The sequence below is a fragment of the Sander lucioperca genome, chromosome 23 (assembly GCF_008315115.2).
Source record: "Sander lucioperca isolate FBNREF2018 chromosome 23, SLUC_FBN_1.2, whole genome shotgun sequence".
NCBI lineage: Eukaryota > Metazoa > Chordata > Actinopteri > Perciformes > Percidae > Sander > Sander lucioperca.
This window is the reverse complement of record NC_050195.1, coordinates 4,835,383-4,860,874: the sequence shown is the minus strand read 5'-3', so window position 1 is coordinate 4,860,874 and position 25,492 is coordinate 4,835,383. Positions and strand designations below refer to the sequence as shown.

The window sequence follows — 25,492 nt, the reverse complement described above, 5'->3', positions numbered from 1 at the left end:
CACCGGTGTCCACCACAGTGTTCGTGGGTTACCGCCCTTTGAGGCACCTAAGACACTAAGACCACAGCTCCTCGCCGCAGCTTCAGCAATGGAAACTTTGAACATTGTCCACTCGGGTTCAATACGTTCCCAATTTAACCGCACTACCCGTTTGGCCTTAACAGGTCTGTCCAGAGCCTTCCCCCACCCCTGACCTAACTCACCACCTCTCTTGGTGGTGAGTTAGGTCACGTTTTGGTCACGAGTGTCCAAAATATACGGCCTCAGATCAGATGAAACGATTATAAAATCGATCATTGACCTTTGGCCTAGGGTGCTCTGGTACCAAGTACACTTATGAGCGTCCCTATGTTCGAACATGGTGTTCGTAATAGACAATCCATGACTAGCACAGAAGTCCAACAACAGACAACTACTCTGGTTTAAGGGAGGACGTTCCTCCCAATCACGCCTCTCCATGTGTCTCCATCATTGCCCATGTGCACACGACCCTCTCGTCCACCAGGGTAAACTCCAACGTAGCAGCGCTCAGCCATTGGATTGCACAAACACACACACACAAAAACACACACAGACATGTTACACACACACACAAACACACACACACACACAGACACGTTACACAGACACACACAGAGACACACACAATCACACCCAGAGACGCACACAGACAATATATCTTTCAATGTAATTAGTAAAAGACATATGATGCTTTTAAGAAATGATTGCAAATAAAGCAAACTGGTAATGTTACTGCTGACAACTTCCTGCGAGAGTCATATAAATGAGTTAGTATCAGTTCTCTTACTTTGTGTCTGAGGGTCCAGGTTCAGCACTGAAGGTTGGATGTTCCGGCATCGACCAGTCACTCTTCATAGACTGACAGCCAGATACTACAGACTCTGCTCCGTCCTCCTCTTCCTCCAAATCACTCATCTTCTGATCTGAAGTCAGTCTGAGAGGTAAAACAGGAACACTGACTGGGAGCTCACAACACAAGAATCAAGACAAACAAGACCCAACAAGAGTCTCACACACACACACACACACAGAGGGAACGGGTGAATGACGTCACTCCAGAGTCTACTTTTAGAACAGTGGCTGACGTTAGTTTAAAAAACCGTTGGGACTGTAACCGTTAATGTGGTTTTATGGATGTATTATAAGACACCCCGCATTTTGTCTTTAACCTTTTAGAGAGTTATTTATTTATTATCTGCTCTAGTTTTTTAGAAAGGTTTTTAGGTGAAAAAGAGACGCAAAACTACCACAAAGAGACATATTGCCAAAAAGAGGCCCAGGAGGGATATGCACCAACGCTCCTAAAGCTGTTTATGAAAAGTCATAAAGTCTTAATTACACGACTCTGCAGAGCCGTCTGCTCTGCTGAACTCAACCAAACAGTCATCCACCATAACATTTCTTTCCTCTACAGTCCACAGGGAGAAAACAGACTCAGAAACTTTGACAGTAAAATAATAAATGTTGGATTAGCACTCACCCTGCCTCAGCCTTCAGTTTCCTCCTCCTGCTCTGTTCTCTTCACACTAAATGGAGTCTCAGCTGACTCTACTCTTCCTGTTCTCATGGACCTGATCTGCTCCTCCCCCTCTTCATTTACAGGAAATCAGGTGAGTTTATCTAAGAGTGTGTGTGTGTGTGTGTGTGTGTGTGTGTGTGTGTGTGTGTGTGTGACTGTTGTAACAATCAGCATTGTCTTTATTTGACATTTCTTCCTCATTCCACCATTGTGATCTTAACCCTCGTGTTGTCTTCCTGTCAACCGTGCAACTTTTTCTGAGTCAACATTTTGAGGTTTTTGTTACTTTTATCCAAGTTTTTTTGTCACTTTTTCTGATGTTTTTTTCAATTTTTTTTCTGCGCCTTTTGATATTTTTGTGGGATTGTTCCTGCGTTTTTGAAGCTTTTTCTGAAATTTTTGACGTTCTTTTATTTTTTTTCAAATGCTATAAAATTAAATAAAACACCCAAATTTAATGGAAGTAGCAAATTGATCATTTATTTCACTATTGAAGAGCGTTGTAGGGAACCATTCACGTTGCTTTTTGATATAGAAACTTTTTGAAAATGGGTTAGATTCAACCCGAGGACAACAGGAGAGTTAATAACTGTGATCTTCTGTGAAAGCTTCTCTTACTTGTTTTTATTGTTTTGTGTGAATAATAACGTATAAAAGAAATACTGAGTAAAGTCCTGAATTCAAAGAGTTTCAGTAGTTAAAGAACAAAAGGACTGAAATGATTGTGTAAGTTACACTGACGAGGAATCTACCTCGGTGGTTGGTGCATACATACTGTACACAAACACATATATTAAACATGATTATGAAATAAACAATAAATACAGAAAGAAATAGAAACTAAATAGTTGTTTAACATAAGAGAAAAGAGGCTGAATGGTTGAGTGCAGGATACTGTGATCGTATAGCACTATACGATCACAGTTAGGGTTGCACGATATTGACAAAATGTGATATTGCGATATCGATATTAATATCGATATTTTTAAACATATGTAAAATTACAAAAGTTAAACACAATGTTTATTTCAAATGACGATCATATTGGACTGGTCCAACATGAATAAATAAATAAGGACCATGTCTACAGAACAGGACATGTGCTACTGGTTGGACTGGCCAATGAAACATGATCATTACAGCGTTTCAAGCTCTAAATCAAACACAACTAAGCCACACAGCCAACAGACGGGACGCAGCGCTCCACAATATAATCTAAATATTGCGCATACTTATTGCGACACTTTCGATATATTGCGATAACGATACTGAGTTTATATATCTTGCACCCCTAACAGTTAAACAAGTTTAATAAAAAGCAGAACTCCTGATAAGTGGCTGTCTCTGTCCGTGATGTTGATGTGCTTTCCCTGATTCAGTCTGGTTTCCCCATATGCAGATGCAGCTTCACATACACAACACAGAGAGACTGATCCATAGAGGACCGTCACACCAGCTCATAGTGACACAGTTACATATTTGTTGATTTAGTTAGAGAATTAAAGAGTCTTGTTGTCTCCTGTCAGTGAATAGACCGACCGACACTAACTGCTGCAGACAGCTTTCTGATCTTCAACACAAGTCCTTAACACTTTCTCAGGAAATAAGACGTGAAGTAGAAACATTATATTTAACATGACAGAGCCAGAAACTAACCCTGAAGAGACTAAAGACTAACATGTTGTTAAAGTATCAAACAGCAACTTACAGTTTCTTCAAACAGTCCAAAATGTCGACGTAGAACAACTCAGGTGAGTTGTTTTTTCTGATGAGTCACAGCTCCACCTGTCAGGAAGCAGACTTTCACAATAAGAACTTTGTTTCTTCTCTCTGTGTAACTGTGGTTGTTGTCAGTGTTTCCACACGTCTATGGCGGTTAGCTTTTAACTGATTGGCCACGGGAAGTAAAAACATCCTCTCACACACACACACACACACACACACACTCACTCACTCACTCACTCACTCACACACTCACACACTCACACACTCACACACTCACACACACACACACACACACACACACACACACACACACTCAGACACACACACTCACACACTCACACACACACACACACACACACACACACACACACACACACAAAAAACTAAAGATTTAACTTTTTTTTTACTGCGTTTAGAAATGAGTTCCAACACTTTCTTTATGTTTAACAAAAAGGGAATTTAAACGGTGCCAGATGATGTTTTAAAGAGTTTAAATTAAATTATATTTTAAACGTTACAGACGAGTTAAATTACCTTCAGCTGGAGCTCCACATGGTGAGAAAAAGCTGCGACACAAACTCTGGAAAGTGAAAGTAAACTTTAAACAGGAAACAAGAGGAAACGCCCAGAGAGGAGGAGCATTACCTAATCTACTTCTGACAGTTAACATGTAATAACACATGTAACAGAGATGTTTTTAATTCTAAAGTATGTTTTGATTATAACAGAGGATGGCGAGTTGAGAGTACACACAGAATGTGTTAATTGATTAAGTATTACAAAATAAATACATCAAATGTAATAACATGTCATTTATAAAGTGGGGTGAGTGTGTAAGATAAAACCATAGAAATGAAGCTAATAAAAAACTCGACTATGATTAGGCGCTCACCCTGAGCTGCGGGGGGGAGGGAAATGGCGGTTCGATACCGAGGCTGGGGTCGGAACGGTGAAAAAAAAAGTACATTTTGACCCAGAAAAATAACAAGTTGCACGGTCAATGGGAAGACTAGCCTGGTCCTACCAGACTCTGGTCCACTAGCCTGGTCCTACCAGACTCTGGTCCACTAGCCTGGTCCTACCAGACTCTGGTCCACTAGCCTGGTCCTACCAGACTCTGGTCCATTAGCCTGGTCCTACCAGACTCTCGTCCACTAGCCTGGTCCTACCAGACTCCTGTACACTAGCCTGGTCCTACCAGACTCTGGTCCACTAGCCTGGTCCTACCAGACTCTGGTACATTAGCCTGGTCCTACCAGACTCTGGTACACTAGCCTGGTCCTACCAGACTCTGGTCCACTAGCCTGGTCCTACCAGACTCTGGTACACTAGCCTGGTCCTACCAGACTCCTGTACATTAGCCTGGTCCTACCAGACTCTGGTACACTAGCCTGGTCCTACCAGACTCCTGTACATTACCCTGGTCCTACCAGACTCTGGTCCACTAGCCTGGTCCTACCAGACTCTGGTCCACTAGACTGGTCCTACCAGACTCTGGTCCATTAGCCTGGTCCTACAAGACTCTGGTCCACTAGCCTGGTCCTACCAGACTCTGGTACATTAGCCTGGTCCTACCAGACTCTGGTCCACTAGCCTGGTCCTACCAGACTCTGGTCCACTAGCCTGGTCCTACCAGACTCTGGTACATTAGCCTGGTCCTACCAGACTCTTGTACACTAGCCTGGTCCTACCAGACTCTGGTCCACTAGCCTGGTCCTACCAGACTCTGGTACACTAGCCTGGTCCTACCAGACTCCTGTACATTAGCCTGGTCCTACCAGACTCTGGTACACTAGCCTGGTCCTACCAGACTCCTGTACATTACCCTGGTCCTACCAGACTCTGGTCCACTAGCCTGGTCCTACCAGACTCTGGTCCACTAGACTGGTCCTACCAGACTCTGGTCCATTAGCCTGGTCCTACCAGACTCTGGTACACTAGCCTGGTCCTACCAGACTCTGGTCCACTAGCCTGGTCCTACCAGACTCTGTTACATTAGCCTGGTCCTACCAGACTCAGGTACACTAGCCTGGTCCTACCAGACTCTGGTCCACTAGCCTGGTCCTACCAGACTCTGGTACACTAGCCTGGTCCTACCAGACTCTGGTCCATTAGCCTGGTCCTACCAGACTCTGGTCCACTAGCCTGGTCCTACCAGACTCCTGTACACTAGCCTGGTCCTACCAGACTCTGGTCCACTAGCCTGGTCCTACCAGACTCTGGTACACTAGCCTGGTCCTACCATACTCTGGTCCACTAGCCTGGTCCTACCAGACTCCGGTACACTAGCCTGGTCCTACCAGACTCCTGTACATTACCCTGGTCCTACCAGACTCTGGTCCACTAGCCTGGTCCTACCAGACTCTGGTCCACTAGACTGGTCCTGCCAGACTCTGGTCCATTAGCCTGGTCCTACCAGACTCTGGTACATTAGCCTGGTCCTACCAGACTCTGGTACACTAGCCTGGTCCTACCAGACTCTGGTCCACTAGCCTGGTCCTACCAGACTCTGTTACATTAGCCTGGTCCTACCAGACTCAGGTACACTAGCCTGGTCCTACCAGACTCTGGTCCACTAGCCTGGTCCTACCAGACTCTGGTACACTAGCCTGGTCCTACCAGACTCTGGTCCATTAGCCTGGTCCTACCAGACTCTGGTCCACTAGCCTGGTCCTACCAGACTCCTGTACACTAGCCTGGTCCTACCAGACTCTGGTCCACTAGCCTGGTCCTACCAGACTCTGGTACACTAGCCTGGTCCTACCATACTCTGGTCCACTAGCCTGGTCCTACCAGACTCCGGTACACTAGCCTGGTCCTACCAGACTCCTGTACATTACCCTGGTCCTACCAGACTCTGGTCCACTAGCCTGGTCCTACCAGACTCTGGTCCACTAGACTGGTCCTGCCAGACTCTGGTCCATTAGCCTGGTCCTACCAGACTCTGGTACATTAGCCTGGTCCTACCAGACTCTGGTACACTAGCCTGGTCCTACCAGACTCTGGTCCACTAGCCTGGTCCTACCAGACTCTGGTACACTAGCCTGGTCCTACCAGACTCTGGTACATTAGCCTGGTCCTACCAGACTCCGGTACACTAGCCTGGTCCTACCAGACTCCTGTACATTACCCTGGTCCTACCAGACTCTGGTCCACTAGCCTGGTCCTACCAGACTCTGGTCCACTAGACTGGTCCTGCCAGACTCTGGTCCATTAGCCTGGTCCTACCAGACTCTGGTCCATTAGCCTGGTCCTACCAGACTCTGGTACACTAGCCTGGTCCTACCAGACTCTGGTCCACTAGCCTGGTCCTACCAGACTCTGGTACACTAGCCTGGTCCTACCAGACTCTGGTCCACTAGCCTGGTCCTACCAGACTCCTGTACATTAGCCTGGTCCTACCAGACTTAAGGTCATTCTAACCTTTTTTATATTCAAGCGACCTCTCTCTCTGTCTCTCTGTCTCTCTGTCTCTCTCTCTCTGTCTCTCTCTCTCTCTCTCTCTCTCTCTCTCTCTCTCTCTCTCTCTTTATCTATTTTCATAAATCTATAGTAAATCTGTCTTTGTCTCCACTACAAATAACATCACTGTAGAAAACAAAGGCTTATTTCACTTAAATCTTTTTGTATATGGAAATAAACAATAAATACTGTCATATCATGTTACACTGAGTGCTGTTGTTGTTTTAACTTATTTTCCCAAAAGCCAAACAGACATAATCACGTCACAAAAACTACTTTATTTCAGTACATGACACCTTTATTTCCAAAGCTATCACGTGTCAAACTTGAGGCCCGTGGGCCAAACACGGTTCACACTTTGGCCACCTAGTTTTTCTCGCTTTATCCGGCCTTTTTCCACTTTTTTAATGCTTTTTCTGATTTATTTTTGGAGCTTTTGTCGTTGATGGCTAAGACACTTTTTTAGGTGCTTTATGAAGCCCAACCTGTAAGAGAGAAAGCTACATGAGACATGCAATAATACAGTCTAAGATATTTGACTTTTTCTCCTAACCCTCGTGTTGTCTTCCCCGTCGACCTGCAGCAACTTTATGTGTTTTCTTGGTCAAAATGTAAAAAAAATATTCCAACATTTTGGTCGTATTTTTGAACACTTTTTTATGTGTAAAGTTTTTCAATATTTTTCTGCGTTTGTTTGACTTTTTTTTAAGCTTTTCCCATAATTTTATCACTTTTTTCCAAGTTTTTTGTCACTTTTTGTGTTTATTTGACATTTTATTCCTAAGTTTTTTTGTGTATTCTTTTATACATTTTTCTTTACATGCTTTAAAATTGAATAAAACACCCAAATTCAAAGAAAGTAGTGAACTTATGAGTTATTTAACTTGTGAAGAGCGTCGTATGGAACGATCCATGTTATTTTGTTAAAATTTGGTTGATAGAAACCCAAATTTCTGATATAGAAACTTTTTGAAAATATAATTTTGACCACAGGACAACAGGAGGGTTAACATAGAAGCATGTCAGTAAGTTTTTTTGACGCTTGGTACGAAGTTTGTCATTTATGACGAAATCTTTTTCTTGACATTTTTGGCACCTTTTCTGAATTTTTTGGCGCTTTTTTTCAACAATTTTGTCACTTTCTTCTATGATGGCTAAGAAACTTTTTTTGCTGACTTTTTTAGGTGCTTCATGAAGCCCAAACTATATATATATATACATACAACGCTCTTTACAAGTAAAATAAATGATCAGTTCACTACTTTTTTTGAATTTGGGTGTTTTATTCAATGTTATAGCATTTGAAAAAAGTGACAAAAATGACGGAAAAAGCTTAAAAAACAATCAAATCGACAAAAACGTCGAGAAAAGTGTAGAAAAAGAATAACTAAATGTTGAAATTTCAACCCAGAAGAACACAAAGCTGCAGGCCGACAGACAGACAACACAAGAGTTAATTGAATAACTCTTGCCTTGGCCTTTAGTGCTCCGTTGACTGTTTTAACATGTTTCTCTGTTCTTTTAGCGTAGCATGTCACAACAATCAGCATGATTGCCGTACTGTTTAGTTCAAAAACATCCAAAACACCGTACGAAAACATAACGGGCCAGACGCAAGCTTTTATTTTGAAAAGTCAAAGCTTGCGGAGAGAGAGCATTGTCTTTATTTGACAATTCTTCCTCAGTTCACCATTGGGATCTTAACCCTCGTGTTGTCTTCCCGTTGACCATGCAACTTTTAGTTTTTCTGAGTCAACATTTCGACGTTTTTGTCACTTCTATCCAAGTTTTTTTTTTCACTTTTTCTGATGTTTTTATCAATTTTTTTCTGCGCCTTTTGTCATTTTTTGTGGGATTTTTCCTGCGTTTTTGAAGCTTTTTCCGATATTTTTGTCACTTTTTTCAACGTTCTTTTATCTTCTTTTTTTTTTTTCAAATGCTATAACATTAAACACCCAAATTTAATGGAAGTAGTGAGCTGATCATTTATTTTACTCTTGAAGAGCATTGTACAGAAACATCCACGCTATTTTTTGTTGTTGAAAATTTTGTTGTAAAAACCCAAATTTGTGATGTAAAAACTTTTTGAAAATGGGTCAAAGTCGACCCGAGGACAACAGGAGAGTTAATAACTGTGATCTTCTGTGAAAGCTTCTCTTTCTTGTTTTGTAAATAGTTTTGCATGAATAATAATGTTTAAAAATGATACTGAGTAAAGTCCTGCATTCATGGCACACTGTGTGTCTGAGTGATAATGAGACAAACACGCTGTTGTGTGTTGGAGTCTCGGCTCATTGTTGATGCAACAGCTCCACCTGCTGTCCACAGCAACAAACTACCAGCTGAAGGCTGACTTCACCATCTGGCCTTTCCTCTAAATTTCTGCCACTGGAAGTTACACTGACGAGGAATCTACCTCGGTGGTTGGTGCATACATACTGTACACAAACACATATATATATATATATACAAATATATTAATATATTATTATGAAATAAACAATAACTACAGAAACAAATATAAACTAAATAGTTGTTAAACATGAGAGAAAAGAGGCTGAATGGTTGAGTGCAGGATGGGTAAAACATAATATAGTCTATGTGCAGCGGGCAGATGAATAGTGATGATGTGTATAGTGAACATGATTAGGAGTTTATCTTAAAATATATATTCTTAGCTCTGTGACTCCAATGTTCAGAACATGAGAGGCAACAACTGAGGCTGGACTTGGAGAAAAAGTCCTGATTCATTCAGTTCTAGGGCTGCAACTAACCATTATTTTATTATTCATTCATCTCAGGATTATTTTCTAGAGTCATCCATTAATCGTTTGGTCTATAAGATGTCAGAAAATATGAGAAAATGTCCATCAGGTGAAGTCGGTAAATGTCTTGTCTGAAATTCAAAATATTTAGTTTAATTTTTTTAATTCATTTATTCAGAATACAGTTATTTGAACAAAAAAAAAATATTTACAAATCCACTTCATAAAAAGAGCTTTTGCCTCGGGTCGAGAATATAACCAAAACCTTTAGGAGATTATACATAACAAATCAACATAAAGAAGAAAATAAGAGAAAATAAATAGAAGGGGCTATCTCAAATTAAATTAAGAGTTTCAAGTAAATAAATCAATTCAAGGGCTTTTTTATCCTTAAGAGAGAAGACACACCTGCCTGATAATCTGCCGTTGGACCGTCTGGCGAGGTCGGTGACTCGAGTCTGTTCGGTGTGTTCGTGCCGTCGTCCGTTGGAGGAGCCGTCGGCCTTCATTTTGGCCGACCTAACATGTTCAGTCAGAGAGAGGACAGTCAGAGACAGGGCAGTCAGAGACAGGGCAGTCAGAGACAGGACAGTCGGGATTCACCGGGAAATGGTGAGCGGATGAGTCTCTCAAAATCTGATGAAAATCTTTTAAACTGACCTTTGTTGATCTGAAATGAAGACAGATTCAGCAACTGCACGGCCTATTTCTCTCTTCAAATGTTTTCAGAAACACGTTTCGGTGAACTATTTTAGTCCAATATGAGATCGTATTCTGAACGAGCCGCCATGACAGTCTGGCTGTGAATTTCTGGAGAAAAAAGAACCACGTGACGCGTTTGTCCAATCAGCTGCCGGTTTTCATTTTCTGGGAAATAATCAGACTGTTAATGGAAACAATACAGAGCAGCGCTGCCTGCTGCTATGGAGACGTATTACGTTTTGCGCATGTGCAGAGCGTACGCTCAAGTCGGCGTCTCCTCAGTGTGTTCTGAGGAACTTTTTGGACCTCGGGACCCGACTGATCAGTCCGACTGGCTTTACTGCTGACGGTCGGCCGTCTGGCTGGTGTGTCAGAAACTTTACCTGTTTCAATGACTTACACAAAAGATTGAACTCATTCTTCCAATGGATCAGGGACGGTTTGGTCTTAAAATATCTACATTTATGTATCCAATGTTTTCCTAAAAGCACCAAATTATTGAGAACAAAATCTACCTTCTTATCTTCAACAACAACACCAAACTTTATATTCTTCACTGCCAGAGGTGGTGTCTCTGTTCTCTGGTCTGTAACAAGACACACACACACACACACACACACACACACACACACACACACACACACACACACACACACACACATGTTGTAACCAGCTCTAAAGTTCTCTCCAGAAAGACTGACTCTCACAGATAACATACATGTTCCAGATTCTCAATTTCCTTTATTACAAAAAACACAGTTATTTGTATCAAAATTTAATCTCAGTCTTAAGAATTTGTTTGTTGGGTAGATTTCATTTAAAATTTTAAAGTGGACTTCTTCGAAAGAAGAGGAAATGAGACTTCACAAGGGGATATACGTTGAGTTTAGTGTCCCAAATTATTTTCCAAAAGTGAGTGTCCCAAAGCTCCCATAAAGCTACCATCTGCGGGATTATGACTGATCCCCTCTAAGTCAGACTTCCTCCCATACGTAGCGGTACCATGCCTGAGTGCTTCGGTTGGTCTGGAGTACCCGGGCCCTCGGGTCCAGGTGAGCAGAGCCGTTCGTGACTGGGTCGGGGTGCGGCCGGAAAAGCGCCGTAGTGTTTATAAAATGAGTTTTGAGGGGTGGGGGTTAGGCAAGTAGGGCCTATCATGATTTCTTTAGGCTACACTGTAAATTGTGGCAACTGTGTGTATTAGTGCTGGGAAAACATTTGGCCTCATTTGTCACAATCGTTTCAGAAGAACGGGGTCACCCTGCCATTTTTTCACTTGTAAATAATGCACATTTGCAACAAAATGACTTAATAAATGACTTTTTGAGCAGCAAACACACGCACATTAATTACTATGAAACACATTTTAAACAGCACAGGTGGTTTAGCAGCTTCATAATTAAGGACACTGTATGGGGGAATATGGGACACTAAACTGCACGTATACCTCACAAAGGTTAATATGATATAAACAGAGAAAAGCAGCATATGTCCATATTTCCATATTTGTTTCTGCTGCTCTTCTCCAGACTCTTATTGTGAAAGCGAGTCTGCTGCTCTTCTCCAGACTCTTATTGTGAAAGCGAGGCCGGAAGTGTTGTAAGACCCTAAGGCCGGTTACACACTGGCTGCATGGCGTGAGCGTGTCAGCTGCGTGGCGTGTCCATTTATTTCGGCTCCCATGGTAACAGGTTAGAGCTTACACACTGCGTGACACGCACGTCTCAGGTGCAGCTCGAGCCGCGCCGAAAACGTGTGCGTGCTAGAAATAGATCCAACGCCTATTTTTCACGATACACGCAAGAGTGTTGGAAGCGTTTCCAGACAACATAGAATACAAAAAGATGTTTATATGTCATTTAGACACAAATACATTTAATAAATGTTTGAAAGTCTCGAGGTTTTGATATAAATGTAATTAAAAAAAAGATATTGATTTTCTAATATTGCACCTATCAATCTGCAAAATATTCTGTAGCCTATTTTGCCGTCAATACTGCCGACGTTGTCTTTGCTGTAATCAGATCAGTATATATTTATGTTTAACATGGTATTTCATTTTATCAATGGGAAACATCCATGTGTCCAGACAAGGCTAGCAGCAGCAGCACCGCGTCAGACACCTTTCTGGTGTGGAAAGACGTAGAAAACACCACGCAGCCACCACACAACTGACACGCAACAGAAACGCCACGCTCACAGAAACGCGAGGCTTTTTAAAGACTTTATTTAGCTTTAAGAAGTAGGAGAATTTCTCTCAACACATAAAGAAAGACTTCATCCTTCAGTTGATCACAAACATTCAACATCAACACATCTGGAGGTACGTGGGTTTCACTGGACAGGAAGGGGAGGACAAACTAAAGCTGTCAGACAAATGTAGTGGAGTAAAAAGACCAAGATGTCCCTCTGAGATGTAGCAGAACATCTTCTGTCTCTGTTGATCTGATTCAGCGTCTGCATTTAATGTCAACAGGAGAACAGCTTCGGCCACTGGAGGGCCTCACAGTCCTGGACCTGACAAGGTAAGAGTGGGTCTGAATACTGCAGTAATATTCAGGACCTGACAAGGTAAGAGAGGGTCTGAATACTGCAGTAATATTCAGGACCTGACAAGGTAAGAGTGGGTCTGAATACTGCAGTAATATTCAGGACCTGACAAGGTAAGAGTGGGTCTGAATACTGCAGTAATATTCAGGACCTGACAAGGTAAGAGAGGGTCTGAATACTGCAGTAATATTCAGGACCTGACAAGGTAAGAGTGGGTCTGAATACTGCAGTAATATTCAGGACCTGACAAGGTAAGAGTGGGTCTGAATACTGCAGTAATATTCAGGACCTGACAAGGTAAGAGTGGGTCTGAATACTGCAGTAATATTCAGGACCTGACAAGGTAAGAGAGGGTCTGAATACTGCAGTAATATTCAGGACCTGACAAGGTAAGAGAGGGTCTGAATACTGCAGTAATATTCAGGACCTGACAAGGTAAGAGAGCAGTCTAGTATAAAGTACTTGAAAGCAATACTTGAGTAACAGTACAACTATGTTACCAGAAAATAACTTTGGTAGAAGTTAACGTCTCCTTTTAGAATATTACTGCAGTAAAAGTCTTAAAGTATCTGATATTTACTAAGTATCAAATCTCATTTTCTGATATGAAATGTACTTAATCTCTCTCTCTATCTCCCTCTCTCCTTCTCTCTCTCTCTCTCTCTCCCTCTCTCTTCGGTTCGGTTATATAAAAGCTGTTTAAAAAAAGGCCAGATATTAAAAGCAGGTTAAAAGAAGGTATAGTACATAGATACATTATAATAGACATTAAAAAATAAATAATTAAAATAAATTATATATATATATATATATATATATATATATATATATATATATATATATATATATATATATATATATATATATATGAGCTATGTAAATAAATAGCCCGGCATCACAATACAAAACAAATTCTATCCCACTATTAAAGACATATTATTTAACCTCAAAAATTCAAATAAAAACACTTAAAGTGTCTAAAATACTTTCTGAATTATTTGCCCTTGAGGTTAAAAATATACTCTACATACATACCATTAAAATTAGTAATAAGTGCTGTGTTTAAGAGTGCTTTAAAAGGTAAAAAGTGCCACACAATAAATAACCATAAATAATTTAAATTACATCATAGAATAAAACCAAACTGTAAAATGCATAAAATCAAAGGCCTGTGTATTATCATGTTAAAATCTTGAGGCAAGTAATTCAATTTCTAATAATAATAATAATAATAATAATAATAATAAATAATAGCAATAAAGACAGAAGCGCAATCAAATTATTAAAATATAGATAAGGCAGAATAAAAGTTATAAAGGACAACCGAGGCATCTTTAAAATATTTATTAAAAAACCATCAAAACATTAACATATTAGGTAGGACCCCCTCTGCAGGTAGAAATTAACCCCCCCCCAAAAAAAAAGAATAATAAAATCTGAGAAGTTTTTGTATTACAACAAAAACAGTTATTATTAATCATAAATATGGATTAAAACAATAAAAAAGGTCAAGTTAAAAGGTTGGGTATGATGCGCTGCAGAGGAGGTCCAGATAAAACCTGAGGAGAGAGGAGACCAGAGCAGTGGGAGGAAGTATTTCTAAAAATACCCCGTAAAACTTAGATTCAAAAGAGAAGTGGATCCATTTCAGTATTTTTCATTTAGACCCGTAAGGTCTATGGTTTTTAAAAGATGGATCCACTTCCTCTCCGCCGCCCGACGCTGAGCCGTGGTCCAGGCTCTGTTGCTCTCCAGGCCCAGGATGCTCTGAACATTTTGAGAGCCATGGAGTTTAAAATGTGCATATAGAACAGTTGTGCCATCGCCCTTATTTAAAATATACTGGTGTTGCTTGATTCTTAAATATAGTGCATTTCTTGTCTCCCCCACATACAATTCGTTGCAGGCCCTGCAACTAATTGCATGAACCACATTAATGGCTGTGTGCTGCAGGACCTGCCCCGGGTTAAAACCAACTCTGCTGTGGGGGTTAAAAATGTGGGGGAGACTCATAAAACCAACATCCAAACCCTGAAGCGACTCCCTACGTTCATTATTTTTGTTGAGGTTAGTATGGACTAAAATATCTTTCAGAATTTTGTTCCTCCTGTAGGCGGAGATCATACGGCAGTCTCTCAGCACGTCACACTCTTCCCCCACCCCCTGGAAGTTCCTTTTGATGGCTGGTATCAGGTTCCTCAGACTCTCTGAGTAGCTAATAACCAGGGGGACGAGGGTCGAGCTAGACGGCCGGATAATGATGTCTTTTTGAAGGGTTAAGGTTAGGCATTTAGTTGTGGTGGTTAAGGTTAGGGTAAGGGGCTAGGGAAGGCATTATGTCAATGACGGGTCCCCACAAAGATAGTGCCACAAACCTGCGTGTGTGTGTGTGACTCTTCCCTATTAGCACGGGATTAAAGTGCTCCGAGTCGGGACCCTCCGAGCTAACCAACAGCAAAATAATCAGCATGTCAACACCAGTCAGTCTCGGTCCACTTCATGGCGCTGAAGTGTGTGTGTCTCTGTGTCTGTGTGTGTGTGTGAGAGTGTGTATGTGAGAGAGTGTGTGTGAGAGTGTGTAAGTGAGAGAGAGTGTGTGTGTGTGAGAGTGTGTGTAAGGTTGTGTATCTGTATGTCAGTGTATGTGTGTGTGTGTGTGTGTGAGTGTGTGTGTGTGTCTCTCTCTGTGTGAGTGTGTGAAGTTAATCTCTTCCGTTGCTGTGACAGCGTGGTAATCACCTCACCTCTTAACGTTAGTTTAAATGTTAACGGTTAATTTAGAAGAGAAGATGTTACTGTGGGGGGGGGGGGTAAAGGGCTCTGTGAGGTAACGGTTGTTTCAGCGGGCGGTGCAGTTAAGTTAATCTGACAAACAGGTGACTGTCCTGCAGCGACGACAGTGAAGTTTACCATTGATGTTAAAATGTGAAATGTTAGTGTGATACACCCTTATGTGATAACACAATAACCAGCGCAGCGTTTAGTAGAATTTCAACTTTTATTGTGTAAGACAATATTAACGTAGAGGGGAAGCAAAGAAAGCGGAACCGAAGTGCTCACGGTGCCCAGGTGACGGACACCTCCCTCACACCAGGGTTTATGATTCACATTATTACATTAGTATGATGGTGGATTTCTGGAGTTAAAAGGAAAACAACATTATATATATATATATATATATATATATATATATATATATATATATATATATATATATAGAGAGAGAGAGAGAGAGAGAGAGAGAGATTAAAACATGATTTATCCTTTTGATATTATTGCACTTTAAAGAAAGAGTGATACTTATTTTTGTAAAGACATGATTATTTTTATGAATGTGAGTGTGAAAGATGTTGCCCACTGATATGTGGAGAGTAGAGAAAACTGTACTAAGGTGTTTAAATTGAAATTAACAAATGGACACTGAAACATGTTTACACTAGGGGAATGTTGTATTGTTTTATACCATGATTTGGGAAATTTGTAATAAAGAGACAGAGATTTGGAGACGAAGATGGCGGTTCGCTCTTTCACTCACTGACTCCGTGATTCTGTTTTCCAGGGTTTCTTCTAGGAGAGTTGAGAGTTGTGAACCCAAATCAAAATAATTTGTTACTCCAGTTACACACTTTGAAACTTGTTACATTAACAAACATATGCTCTACACACTTGGCTCCACTCTGTAGTCTGACGTATGCTGAGTCAGCTGATTCTGATGGAGACAGAGCCACCGTCACTGACCAGGAGAGGCTAATGTCGGCCAATCAACTTGCCCGACATACTTCTTTCATGACCACGTGTCATTGCTAATGATGAACCGTGCAGAGCCTCAGTCAGTCTCTCCACTCTACCTCCCAGTAACATGGCCCAGTTAGAGGTGATGCTGCTGCTTCAAGCTCTCGGATCATCAGGACTCAGCTGATCCTCCAACATCCTCCTCCTGATCACTCTTACCTCCATCTGATGAGATAAGACAACAGAAGAGATAAATATGGCTGTGACTGTATGTAGTTTTCATACCGTGGTGAAGAAGCAACGTATCACAACAGTATGGTGGTTAACGGTATTAAGCTATGAGCCGAGGGAAACTCTGCTAGCTGCTAGGCTAATGTATGCAGTGTAAAGTACAATGGTAAAACACTGCAGCTCTATGCTGTCCACCTCAGCTGAGAATGGAGAAATCTTCCCTTCTGTGTATATGTGCGATCCGCTAATTAACACACAGAAGAAGAAGTTGCTTTTTCCCACATCGATCTTTTTCCCCCCAGAGAAGACGGCTGGAGTCCATCTGGAGTTTAGTGGTTAGTATTATGAAGTTATTAATGGTATTTATTCAGGGTTTTTCCTGCATAGAGAATGTTTTGGTGCCCCACAAAGAGGTTGTAGCCGGCGCCAAAGAAATATCACGAGCTCCAAAACGTCTGATTTTCAGCAGCCAGCCTCCCTCTCATCCACAGTCACTACTGTATGCTGCTGGCGCTGATTTGACTGATCTGAACGCTCCGCTGTATAGAGCTGATGGTATCTCCGTTAGCAGAGTCAGACTGTACCGGACTCTGCAGGTGACCATGCTGCTCTGGGGACCGGCGGCGCAGCGAGAAACCGCTGCTGACGGACGCAGAGCTCTCCGTCCACGGAGCTCCGACTGCTGTCTGTCTGCTGTCTGTCTGCTGTCTGTCTGCTGTCTGTCTGCGCGGTGGGCTACACTGCTGTCTAACAGTATTACAGTGAGACAGTTTCATATCCTGTAAAAATAAAAACGTCTCGTATGCTGCGTTAAGTCCTTTCCGTGTTTTGGTACAGTTCATGTTAACTCCTGATGCGAGCCATATGGGAGGAGCCTACACATGAAACTCTTTGTTGTGAGTGCTTTAGCAGCATTGACCTGACTCCCTGAATAAGCTGCAGAGACGTCGTCTCTCTCCACCTCTCTGCTGAGCCCCGTTCACGTAACAGCATCAGTTAAACTGTATTTCACACTATGATGGTTACATTTACAATGAATCCACGGTTCACATGTCTGCTGAACTGTAGGGACGGTCCGTTACACTACTGTAGGCCTACAGGCTATTCAACATCAACCCTAACCCTATCATGGTGTGGTTATCTCAGACCATGCAGCAGTAGCATTAATGTATATCAATAGCAAATTGGTGTGCGACCCCCCTAAATGGCTTTTTCAAACAGGATGGCTCCAGGATCCATCATGCATAGAATTTCTAGGTAAACAGATAGACCTATACTTAGAAACTAACACATCTGAAACTTCAGCATGTATAAGATGGGAAGCATTTAAAGCATCCATTAAGGGTCAAAGTATATGCTTTTCTAGCTCAAAAGCCAAACAATCTAGGCAAGAGATGAAACAGTTAGATGGACAGATTACCCGACTGGAAAAAGATATACATCACAACACAACTGATAATGCAAATGATCATAATAAGCTCCTGTCACTGAGGGCCCGATACAATGAAATGTCAGCGACCAGAGCAGCTGCAAAAGTACTGAAAATGAAACAAACCTTTTATGAACAGGGTGATAAAGCAGGAAGACTACTTGCATGGCAGATCAAACAAAGACAAACTGAACAAGCTTTAACTACAATTGAGGGTCCATCAGGAAACATAATAGATCCAGTGGAGATCAATGAAACATTTAGAGAGTATTATGAAAAGTTGTGTAGTGCAGAGTGCTCTCCTAACTTAGAATTTCAAACACAGTTCTTAGATAATATTAATCTACCACAGATCCCTGAAGAAGATAGAATTCATCTAGACAAGAAATTCACATTGAAAGAAATTTCTGAAGCTATTGATGCGATGACAGCAGGGAAAACGGCGGGGCCGGATGGCCTTCCCATAGATATCTATAAAAAATGTAAAGAAAAACTTCTAACTCCCCTTCTTGAAATGATGTTAGAGGCTTTCCAGGAAGGCCTTCTCCATATGTCTATGAGGGGAGCACTAATTACATTACTACCAAAACCAGGGAAAACTAACACACGATGTGAAAACATGCAGCCAATAAGTCTCCTCAATTCGGACACAAAAATATTATGTAAAGTTTTGGCTAAGCGCTTGGAAGTTATACTACCTGGACTGATAGGAGAGGACCAAAATGGTTTTATACAACGTAGACAGGGATTTCATAATGTTAGAAGGCTTCTCAACATTCTTCACGACCAAAGGAGCGAACAAGATACTGCCGTTCTAGCACTGGATGCTGAAAAGGCCTTCGATAGGGAACTACTGACAAGGTTTGGCTTTGGGGAGCGATTTTGCAAGTGGGTTAAGTTACTTTATAACAATCCTGAGCTGAGGTGCTAACAAATAACATGGATCCAAATCATTCGCCATCTCTAGAGGCTGCCGACAGGGTTCACCTCTCTCTCCTCTCCTCTTTGCAATCTCTATTGAGCCTTTTGCAATTGCAGTTAGGAAACATATGGGCATAACAGGCATTACTGTTGGTCAAATAGAACATAAAATTGCCTTATTTGCAGATGATGTCCTGCTGATTTTAAAACACCTTAGTAACTCTATCCCTGCTTTACTAGAACTCATTAGTTCGTTTGGAAAGATCTCAGGATACAAGATCAATAATTCTAAAAGCATGCTTATGTTACTGAATAAGGAAGATGGACAACAACCCAACCATCGTGCATCCATTTTCAAAGCAACGGATTGCTTTACATATTTGGGCATAAAGATTGTACCAACTCTTGAGAATATTGTTTCAACAAATTATGACCCTCTTTTAGAAAATATTAATAATTCCATCGAAAGATGAACATCTCTACCCACATCCCTAATAGGTCGTACAAATATTTTGAAAATGAATATTCTGCCCAAGCTCTTATACCTATTTCAAAATATCCCTTTGGCGCCTCCTAAACACCTCTTTCTAAGAATGAATAAACTATTTACTAATTTCATATGGAATAACAGACGTCCTAGACTCCGCCTTTCACTTCTATATTTACCATATGATAGAGGGGGGCTTAAGTGTCCTAATTTGCAGTGGTACTATTGGGCTGCACAATTAAGAACCATCATGTTTCACTTTTCTTCCCAAGCTACTCCCTCTTGGGTGGATGTGGAAACATCTGCAATCACATCTGACCTGCCTTTAAGTTTGTATCTATATTCCTCAGAACTCAAGGACCTTAGAAAAAACATTTCTAACCCAATAGTCTTAAATATGATAAATGTGTGGTATGACATTAAGAAGTATTTAGGCATCCCCAATACCCTGTCTTATTACAGCCCCATCTGGGGCAATACAAGGTTTAAACCAGGCTGACTGGATGCAGGTTTTAAGATATGGGCAGATAAGGGGATTTAGACAGTAGCAGATCTATATTCCTCCAGTAAACTTATGTCGTTTGAGGAATTGGTTCATACATTCGATATATCTAGACAACATTTCTTTAAATTCCTACAAATAAGGAATTTAATTTTCATTTCTCGAAGTTACTAGATAGATATGCCATCTTTATCAATATTAGAGAAGGAAGTGGTAAAAGATTGTTATAGCAGAGGCTTGATTTCACTACTATATGGCATTATGGTGTCAGGGTCACAGGACTTCTCAGATAACAAACTTGAAGCATGGAAGAAGGATTTAAAAGAGGACATCCATGTGAATGACTGGATGAAGGCGTGCAAGGAAGTTCAAACCAAGACAGTAAATGTCAGACTGAAACTATTGCAATATAAATGGCTGATGTGAACCTACATTACACTGTGAACTCCCACCACGTTACACAAATATAATGAAAATATCCCGTCCGCGTGTGTTAAATGTATCACTCTATTCCATTGCGTTTGGGAGTGTGAACATATGAAATTTTGGAAAAATGTGAAATGCAATAATAAATAAAATCCTGAATATCAATATACCAATTTCTGCAAAAATATTTATATTACATCTATACCCTCTAAACATACCATTGAAAAGTAAAGAATACGCATTAATAGACATGTGTCTATTGCAAGCAAAACGTCTTATTGCTTTACACTGGAAGAACATAAAGGCGCCAAGTATAGGTAACTGGCTGAAAGAAATGGCAATAAGTATCTATGGAAAAGGTATCTCATATTGTGAAAGGTAAATATGGGAGGTTTGGGGAGGTCTAAATAAAAAAATGCAATGATGGCATTATCACCGCTGTGATGAATGAGTGTTTCCAGAGACTCCCTTCATCAGCTGTCAGTCAGACTTCAGTCCTGTTCAGACACCAAGTGGAGCGGCTGTGTAGGCAGCCTGCTTCCTTTCAGCTCTCATGTTAACGTGTTGGAGTGAAGCTCACAGACCTGCAGAGACTTTGGGCATCAAGTCTGTTGACTCTGCAGGTTTCAATTAAGTACACAGTGGAAATAAACTGCTGAGAGTCCTGAACGCATCATTACTGCAGAAACAGAGAGACGTTCACTGCTCACTTTAATGATGATTTACTGCTGTTGGGTTCAGAGAGAACAGACAGTCTGATTGGCTGACTGTTCTCTCTCTCCTCTCACAGCTTCACTGACAAGGTTGGAGATTTACAGAAAATACTGGATCTTTGCTTTGATACTAACTGTGTTTAGTTTGATACTGCTGAAACCAGCATGGACTGAATCCAACGCTCTACTTACTGCAGAGTCTCCAGTCTACAGTCTGGACTCTCCTTCAGATCACACAGCTGCTTCACGTCTGACTCCTTCAGGTAGCTGAAGCCCAGGTTCAGCTCTCTCAGATGGGAGGGGTTGGACTTCAGAGCGGAGGCCAGAGCAGCACAGCTGATTTCTGACAAACCGCAGCGCCACAATCTGAATAAAGAATAAATGAAGATACAAATCTATTTATGATCCAGTCAGATGTGTTGATATTTTAAATGTGTAGCTCAACATTACTATGTCCTAATCAATGACATTTTCCCTAAAATGAGTAGAGAGATTTTGTCATTATTGGATCATCATCATGTCAGCCAATAAAGGATCAATACTATATTCATCCTCTAAACAGCTGTGTTCTGAAAAACCAATATCATTGATCAGACAGTTGTGAAAACACTGAAATTAACAAACAAATAAATATTTCTACTTCAGCAAGTAAACATTAGTAAATTAAAACCATATGTGACCATTTACCAACAATTATAAACATTAATTTACTTTAACAACTAACTGGACATTTTCTACAGTTTCTTTAACAAACACAGCCTGATGGTGATAGCCAGACTAAAGTCTCTTCTGACTGCAGACTAAATTTACTACAAGAAACACAAATATGAACAAAAACAACATTTATAACTTTATGGATGTAAGTTATGTTTGTACACGAATTCAAATTCAATTGTTAAACATATTAGATCTATAATAGTTACAGAGAGTCAGTGAACTGACATCAGAGTCTCCAGTCTACAGTTTGGACTTTCCAGAAAACCACACAGCAGCTTCACTCCTGAATCCTTCAGCTTGTTGTGCCTCAGGTCCAGCTCCATCAGATGGGAGGGGTTGGACTTCAGAGCTGAGACCAGAGCAGCACAGCTGATCTCTGATAAACTGCAGTGCCCCAGTCTGAATGAAGAATAAATGATGTAACTTTAGAAGACAATGTTCCTGCTTGAAATCATTCAATGTTTAATAATCTGTTCAGAGCTGAAGAAGGTTTAGAAAACAGAAACACCTGAACACAACAGGATCAGGATAAAAACTGTAAAATACAAAAAGTGAAAAAGAGCTCTAATTAATATTAATGACAACATGCTGCTACTTCAATAAAGACTTTGGAGTGAATTATTTAGTGTTATTCAGTTATATTAAGGTTTTAAATCTGTAGCTCAACATTACTCTGCTGCATTGACATGAATTAGACGTGTTTACTAAATGTAATACATTTACAATAATTACACACAGTAAGCTGTAATGTTGACAGGTTTAACAGGATCATCTTATTAAAGTTTATTATAAATCAACATGTTTCATTGTCTTGTGAATGAAGTGTAGCTTATCTTCACTAACATCCTAATGTTTCAGGTAGAGATGAGTCTTCTGAACACATCTGCTCTTTAATTAGTTCACTTCCTGTACAGCTCTAGAAAACACCACTATCCTCACATGGACACTAATCATAGAAACTAATCTAACAGTTCAAATCTGACTTTCCCTACATTCATAGTCAAGTCCATTTTATTTATACAGCCCAATATCACAGATGACAGATTAGCTCAAGAGGCTTTCCAACCTGTACAGCATCCGACTCCCTCTGTCCTCAGTAAAGGTCCTAAAAGACGTCATCATACCTGTCATCATTCATAAGGCCATGCTAACTAAGTTACAGAGATATTTAACATCCTTAGTTGAGTTCAGAGTGACCAACCATGACAGCAGATCACAGGAAATGTTGGCTTTAATAGTTCATCAGATATCAAACTGGTGAACTAATTCAAGTCAGAGACACTACAAAGTTCTACTTGTTCTATTTACAATAATGTTTGTGACTGATTTGTTTCAATAAGTGTGTGTGTGTGTGTGTGTGTGTGTTTGCAGGGCTCGACAGTAATGGTTGCCCGGTTGCCCTTGGCAACCAGATTCTCTAAACTTCTAAACTTCTCTAATCTAAATCTACAAAACTGGAAAATCTTATTTCAAAAGATGCCAGTATTCTATTTGGATGTCTCTGTAAAGTTTAAACACTATGTTCTTGCGCAACACAACATTTCACCTGTTGTGCGACCGCTTTCCACAAGCGTGCTTACCGTGAAAAGATACAGGCAACGCAATTTTCTGTTCATGATAACGGTGCATGTTAAAATCCGGCTTCGGTGCCTCATTACGGTGCCTCCTAAATATCTGCGCTGCTCTCTGATGCTCTGAAACAGACGTTAGAGGGAACAGAAGCATCGCTGCATGTCACGCTAGTAAACACTAATAACACGTTACACTTGGCAGCAGGTAACGTTAGCCTACCGTTAGCTACAGTAATAACTGGATTAAACACGGTTAAAACGCTGACAGTTACACGGTGTAAAGTGTGACTGTATTTCACTGTAGAGGATTCCAGCACCGGGACGTACAACAGTCTGCTGCTAAAACTATGAGCTGAAACTGCTGTTGTCAGAAAAACTAAACAGACGGGAATAAATGTTGCGTTCACTTAAAACTGGTAAACCTCGTGGTGCGCTCAAAGTTATTGTAAAATACCCTTTTCTCATCTGTTTTTGTTTTTTAACAAGCAATTTACTGGTGAAAGAAGTAATTCTTGTTAGGGGTCCAAGCCCGAGTCTGGAAGAAATAGCGTTAGCAAAGCTACGCCGTTCGCACAGCAGGGCTGTGGAACCCTATTGTTTTTCTACTGATTTTTTTTTTTTCCATTATTATTCTTCTCCGCCTAAAACTCAGACTACAGCCTAAACCGTACATGTTGGGGGGTTGCCGTTTACAGAACTGGTCCGAAACTCCGCAAGGACCTCAGGCGCAAAAATTGACCCACTTCCACCACTAGGTGGTGCTATAGCAGAAAAAACAAGATTGGCCCTATAACTCCCACACCGTACACCGGACATTTAAAAACCATATATCCACGTGTTCCCTGGATCCAACTGAATCACGTGATATAGGCCACGCCCATTTCCCCTTTAACTTTTATGCGTGAAAAATCGTGATTTATCAAAAATCTCCTTTTTCGATCTACTCCTAGACCGTAAGACCGATCTGCACGAAACTTGGACTGTAGCATCTCCAGACCGACCTGACAAAAAGTTAATGAAAAGAATTTTTATAGGATAAAAATTGCGCATATTACGCACAAACAAATTTGTGTAGCTAACTATTGAAACACCAATTTTGCCATATCTCAGCCAAAGTAAATGCTATCAATGCCAAACTTCAGATTCTTGTTTGACATGACCCTCTGGAGGTTCCCCATGCGTGTTACTAAAATTGGTCACTAGGGGGCGCTACAAGTACAAAAAGTATATATCTCATGAACGGCTCATCCGATTTTTACAAAATTTGATGGGTACCATCTAGGGACACTCCTGAGGCCATCTCTAGAGTGGGGTACTGAGGGATCAAAGTGGGCGTGGCCTATGGGACCCAAGTCTAGATTCACCACTTACACTAATGTGAACAACTTTAAATTTACAGGGTAGATAGACAATAGGTCATGGACCACACCTACCAAAAATTACACATGTGGACCACTAGGTGGCGCTATAATGTTTTTTTGCCTTTAACTCCCACATTACACATCGCACATTAGAAATCCTTAGATCCACGTATTCCTTGAATCAAGCTGAATCAGCTAGTTATCAGCAAAGAACTTGAGATCATTATTCAACATCCCACTTTGATGCTCTTTACCAAATTTGGCGAAGATCGGCCGTTAGGGGGCGCTATAAGCAACGTTTATTTGTTTTGGCCAATAATGCAATGCATTTAAATGGGGAATTTGCAATTGCAATATCTCTGCCACAGTAAATGCAATCAACACAAAACTTGTGATGCTCGTTCGGCATGCCGCTCTGAGGCTCTCTACCACATTTGGCGAAGATCGGCCATTAGGGGGGTGCTATAATCAACGTTTGTGTTTTGGCCAATAACTCAATGCATGCAAATGGGACATTTACGATTGCAATTTCTCTGCCATAGTAATTGCTATCGAAACATAACTTGTGATCCATGTTTGGCATGCTGCGCTCTGTTCCAAATTTGCAGAAGATCAGCCATTAGAGGGTGCTATAGACAATGTAGATGAGTTTTGACCC

General features: G+C 40.9%; 1 protein-coding gene and 2 long non-coding RNA genes across 5 annotated transcripts in view; 1 reads left to right on the top strand and 2 right to left on the bottom strand.

Annotated features, from left to right (window-relative positions):
• Window positions 1-3,422, top strand: part of LOC116061929 — a 137,686-nt gene extending 134,264 nt beyond the window's left edge. The window contains exon 3 of the long non-coding RNA XR_004107853.2: window positions 3,251-3,422. This is a non-coding gene — a long non-coding RNA (uncharacterized LOC116061929). The remainder of the gene's footprint in view (window positions 1-3,250) is intronic.
• LOC116057839 (protein NLRC3-like) overlaps window positions 1-25,492 on the bottom strand; it is a 556,293-nt gene that overhangs the window by 437,456 nt on the left and 93,345 nt on the right. For 2 of the 3 annotated variants that reach the window (XM_035998137.1, XM_035998138.1), the window contains exon 4: window positions 809-955. In XM_035998137.1, coding sequence (XP_035854030.1) covers window positions 809-955 — 147 coding nt within the window. Of the gene's footprint in view, window positions 1-808; window positions 956-16,395; window positions 16,702-21,377; window positions 21,552-25,492 lie in introns of those variants that run through there. The other variant, XR_004896476.1, reaches the window with a different exon arrangement.
• Window positions 2,794-23,513, bottom strand: LOC118494361. The gene is made up of 3 exons (XR_004896489.1): window positions 23,503-23,513; window positions 19,637-19,640; window positions 2,794-2,996 (listed from the first exon to the last, which is right to left on the bottom strand). It is a non-coding gene; the product is annotated as an uncharacterized LOC118494361 (long non-coding RNA).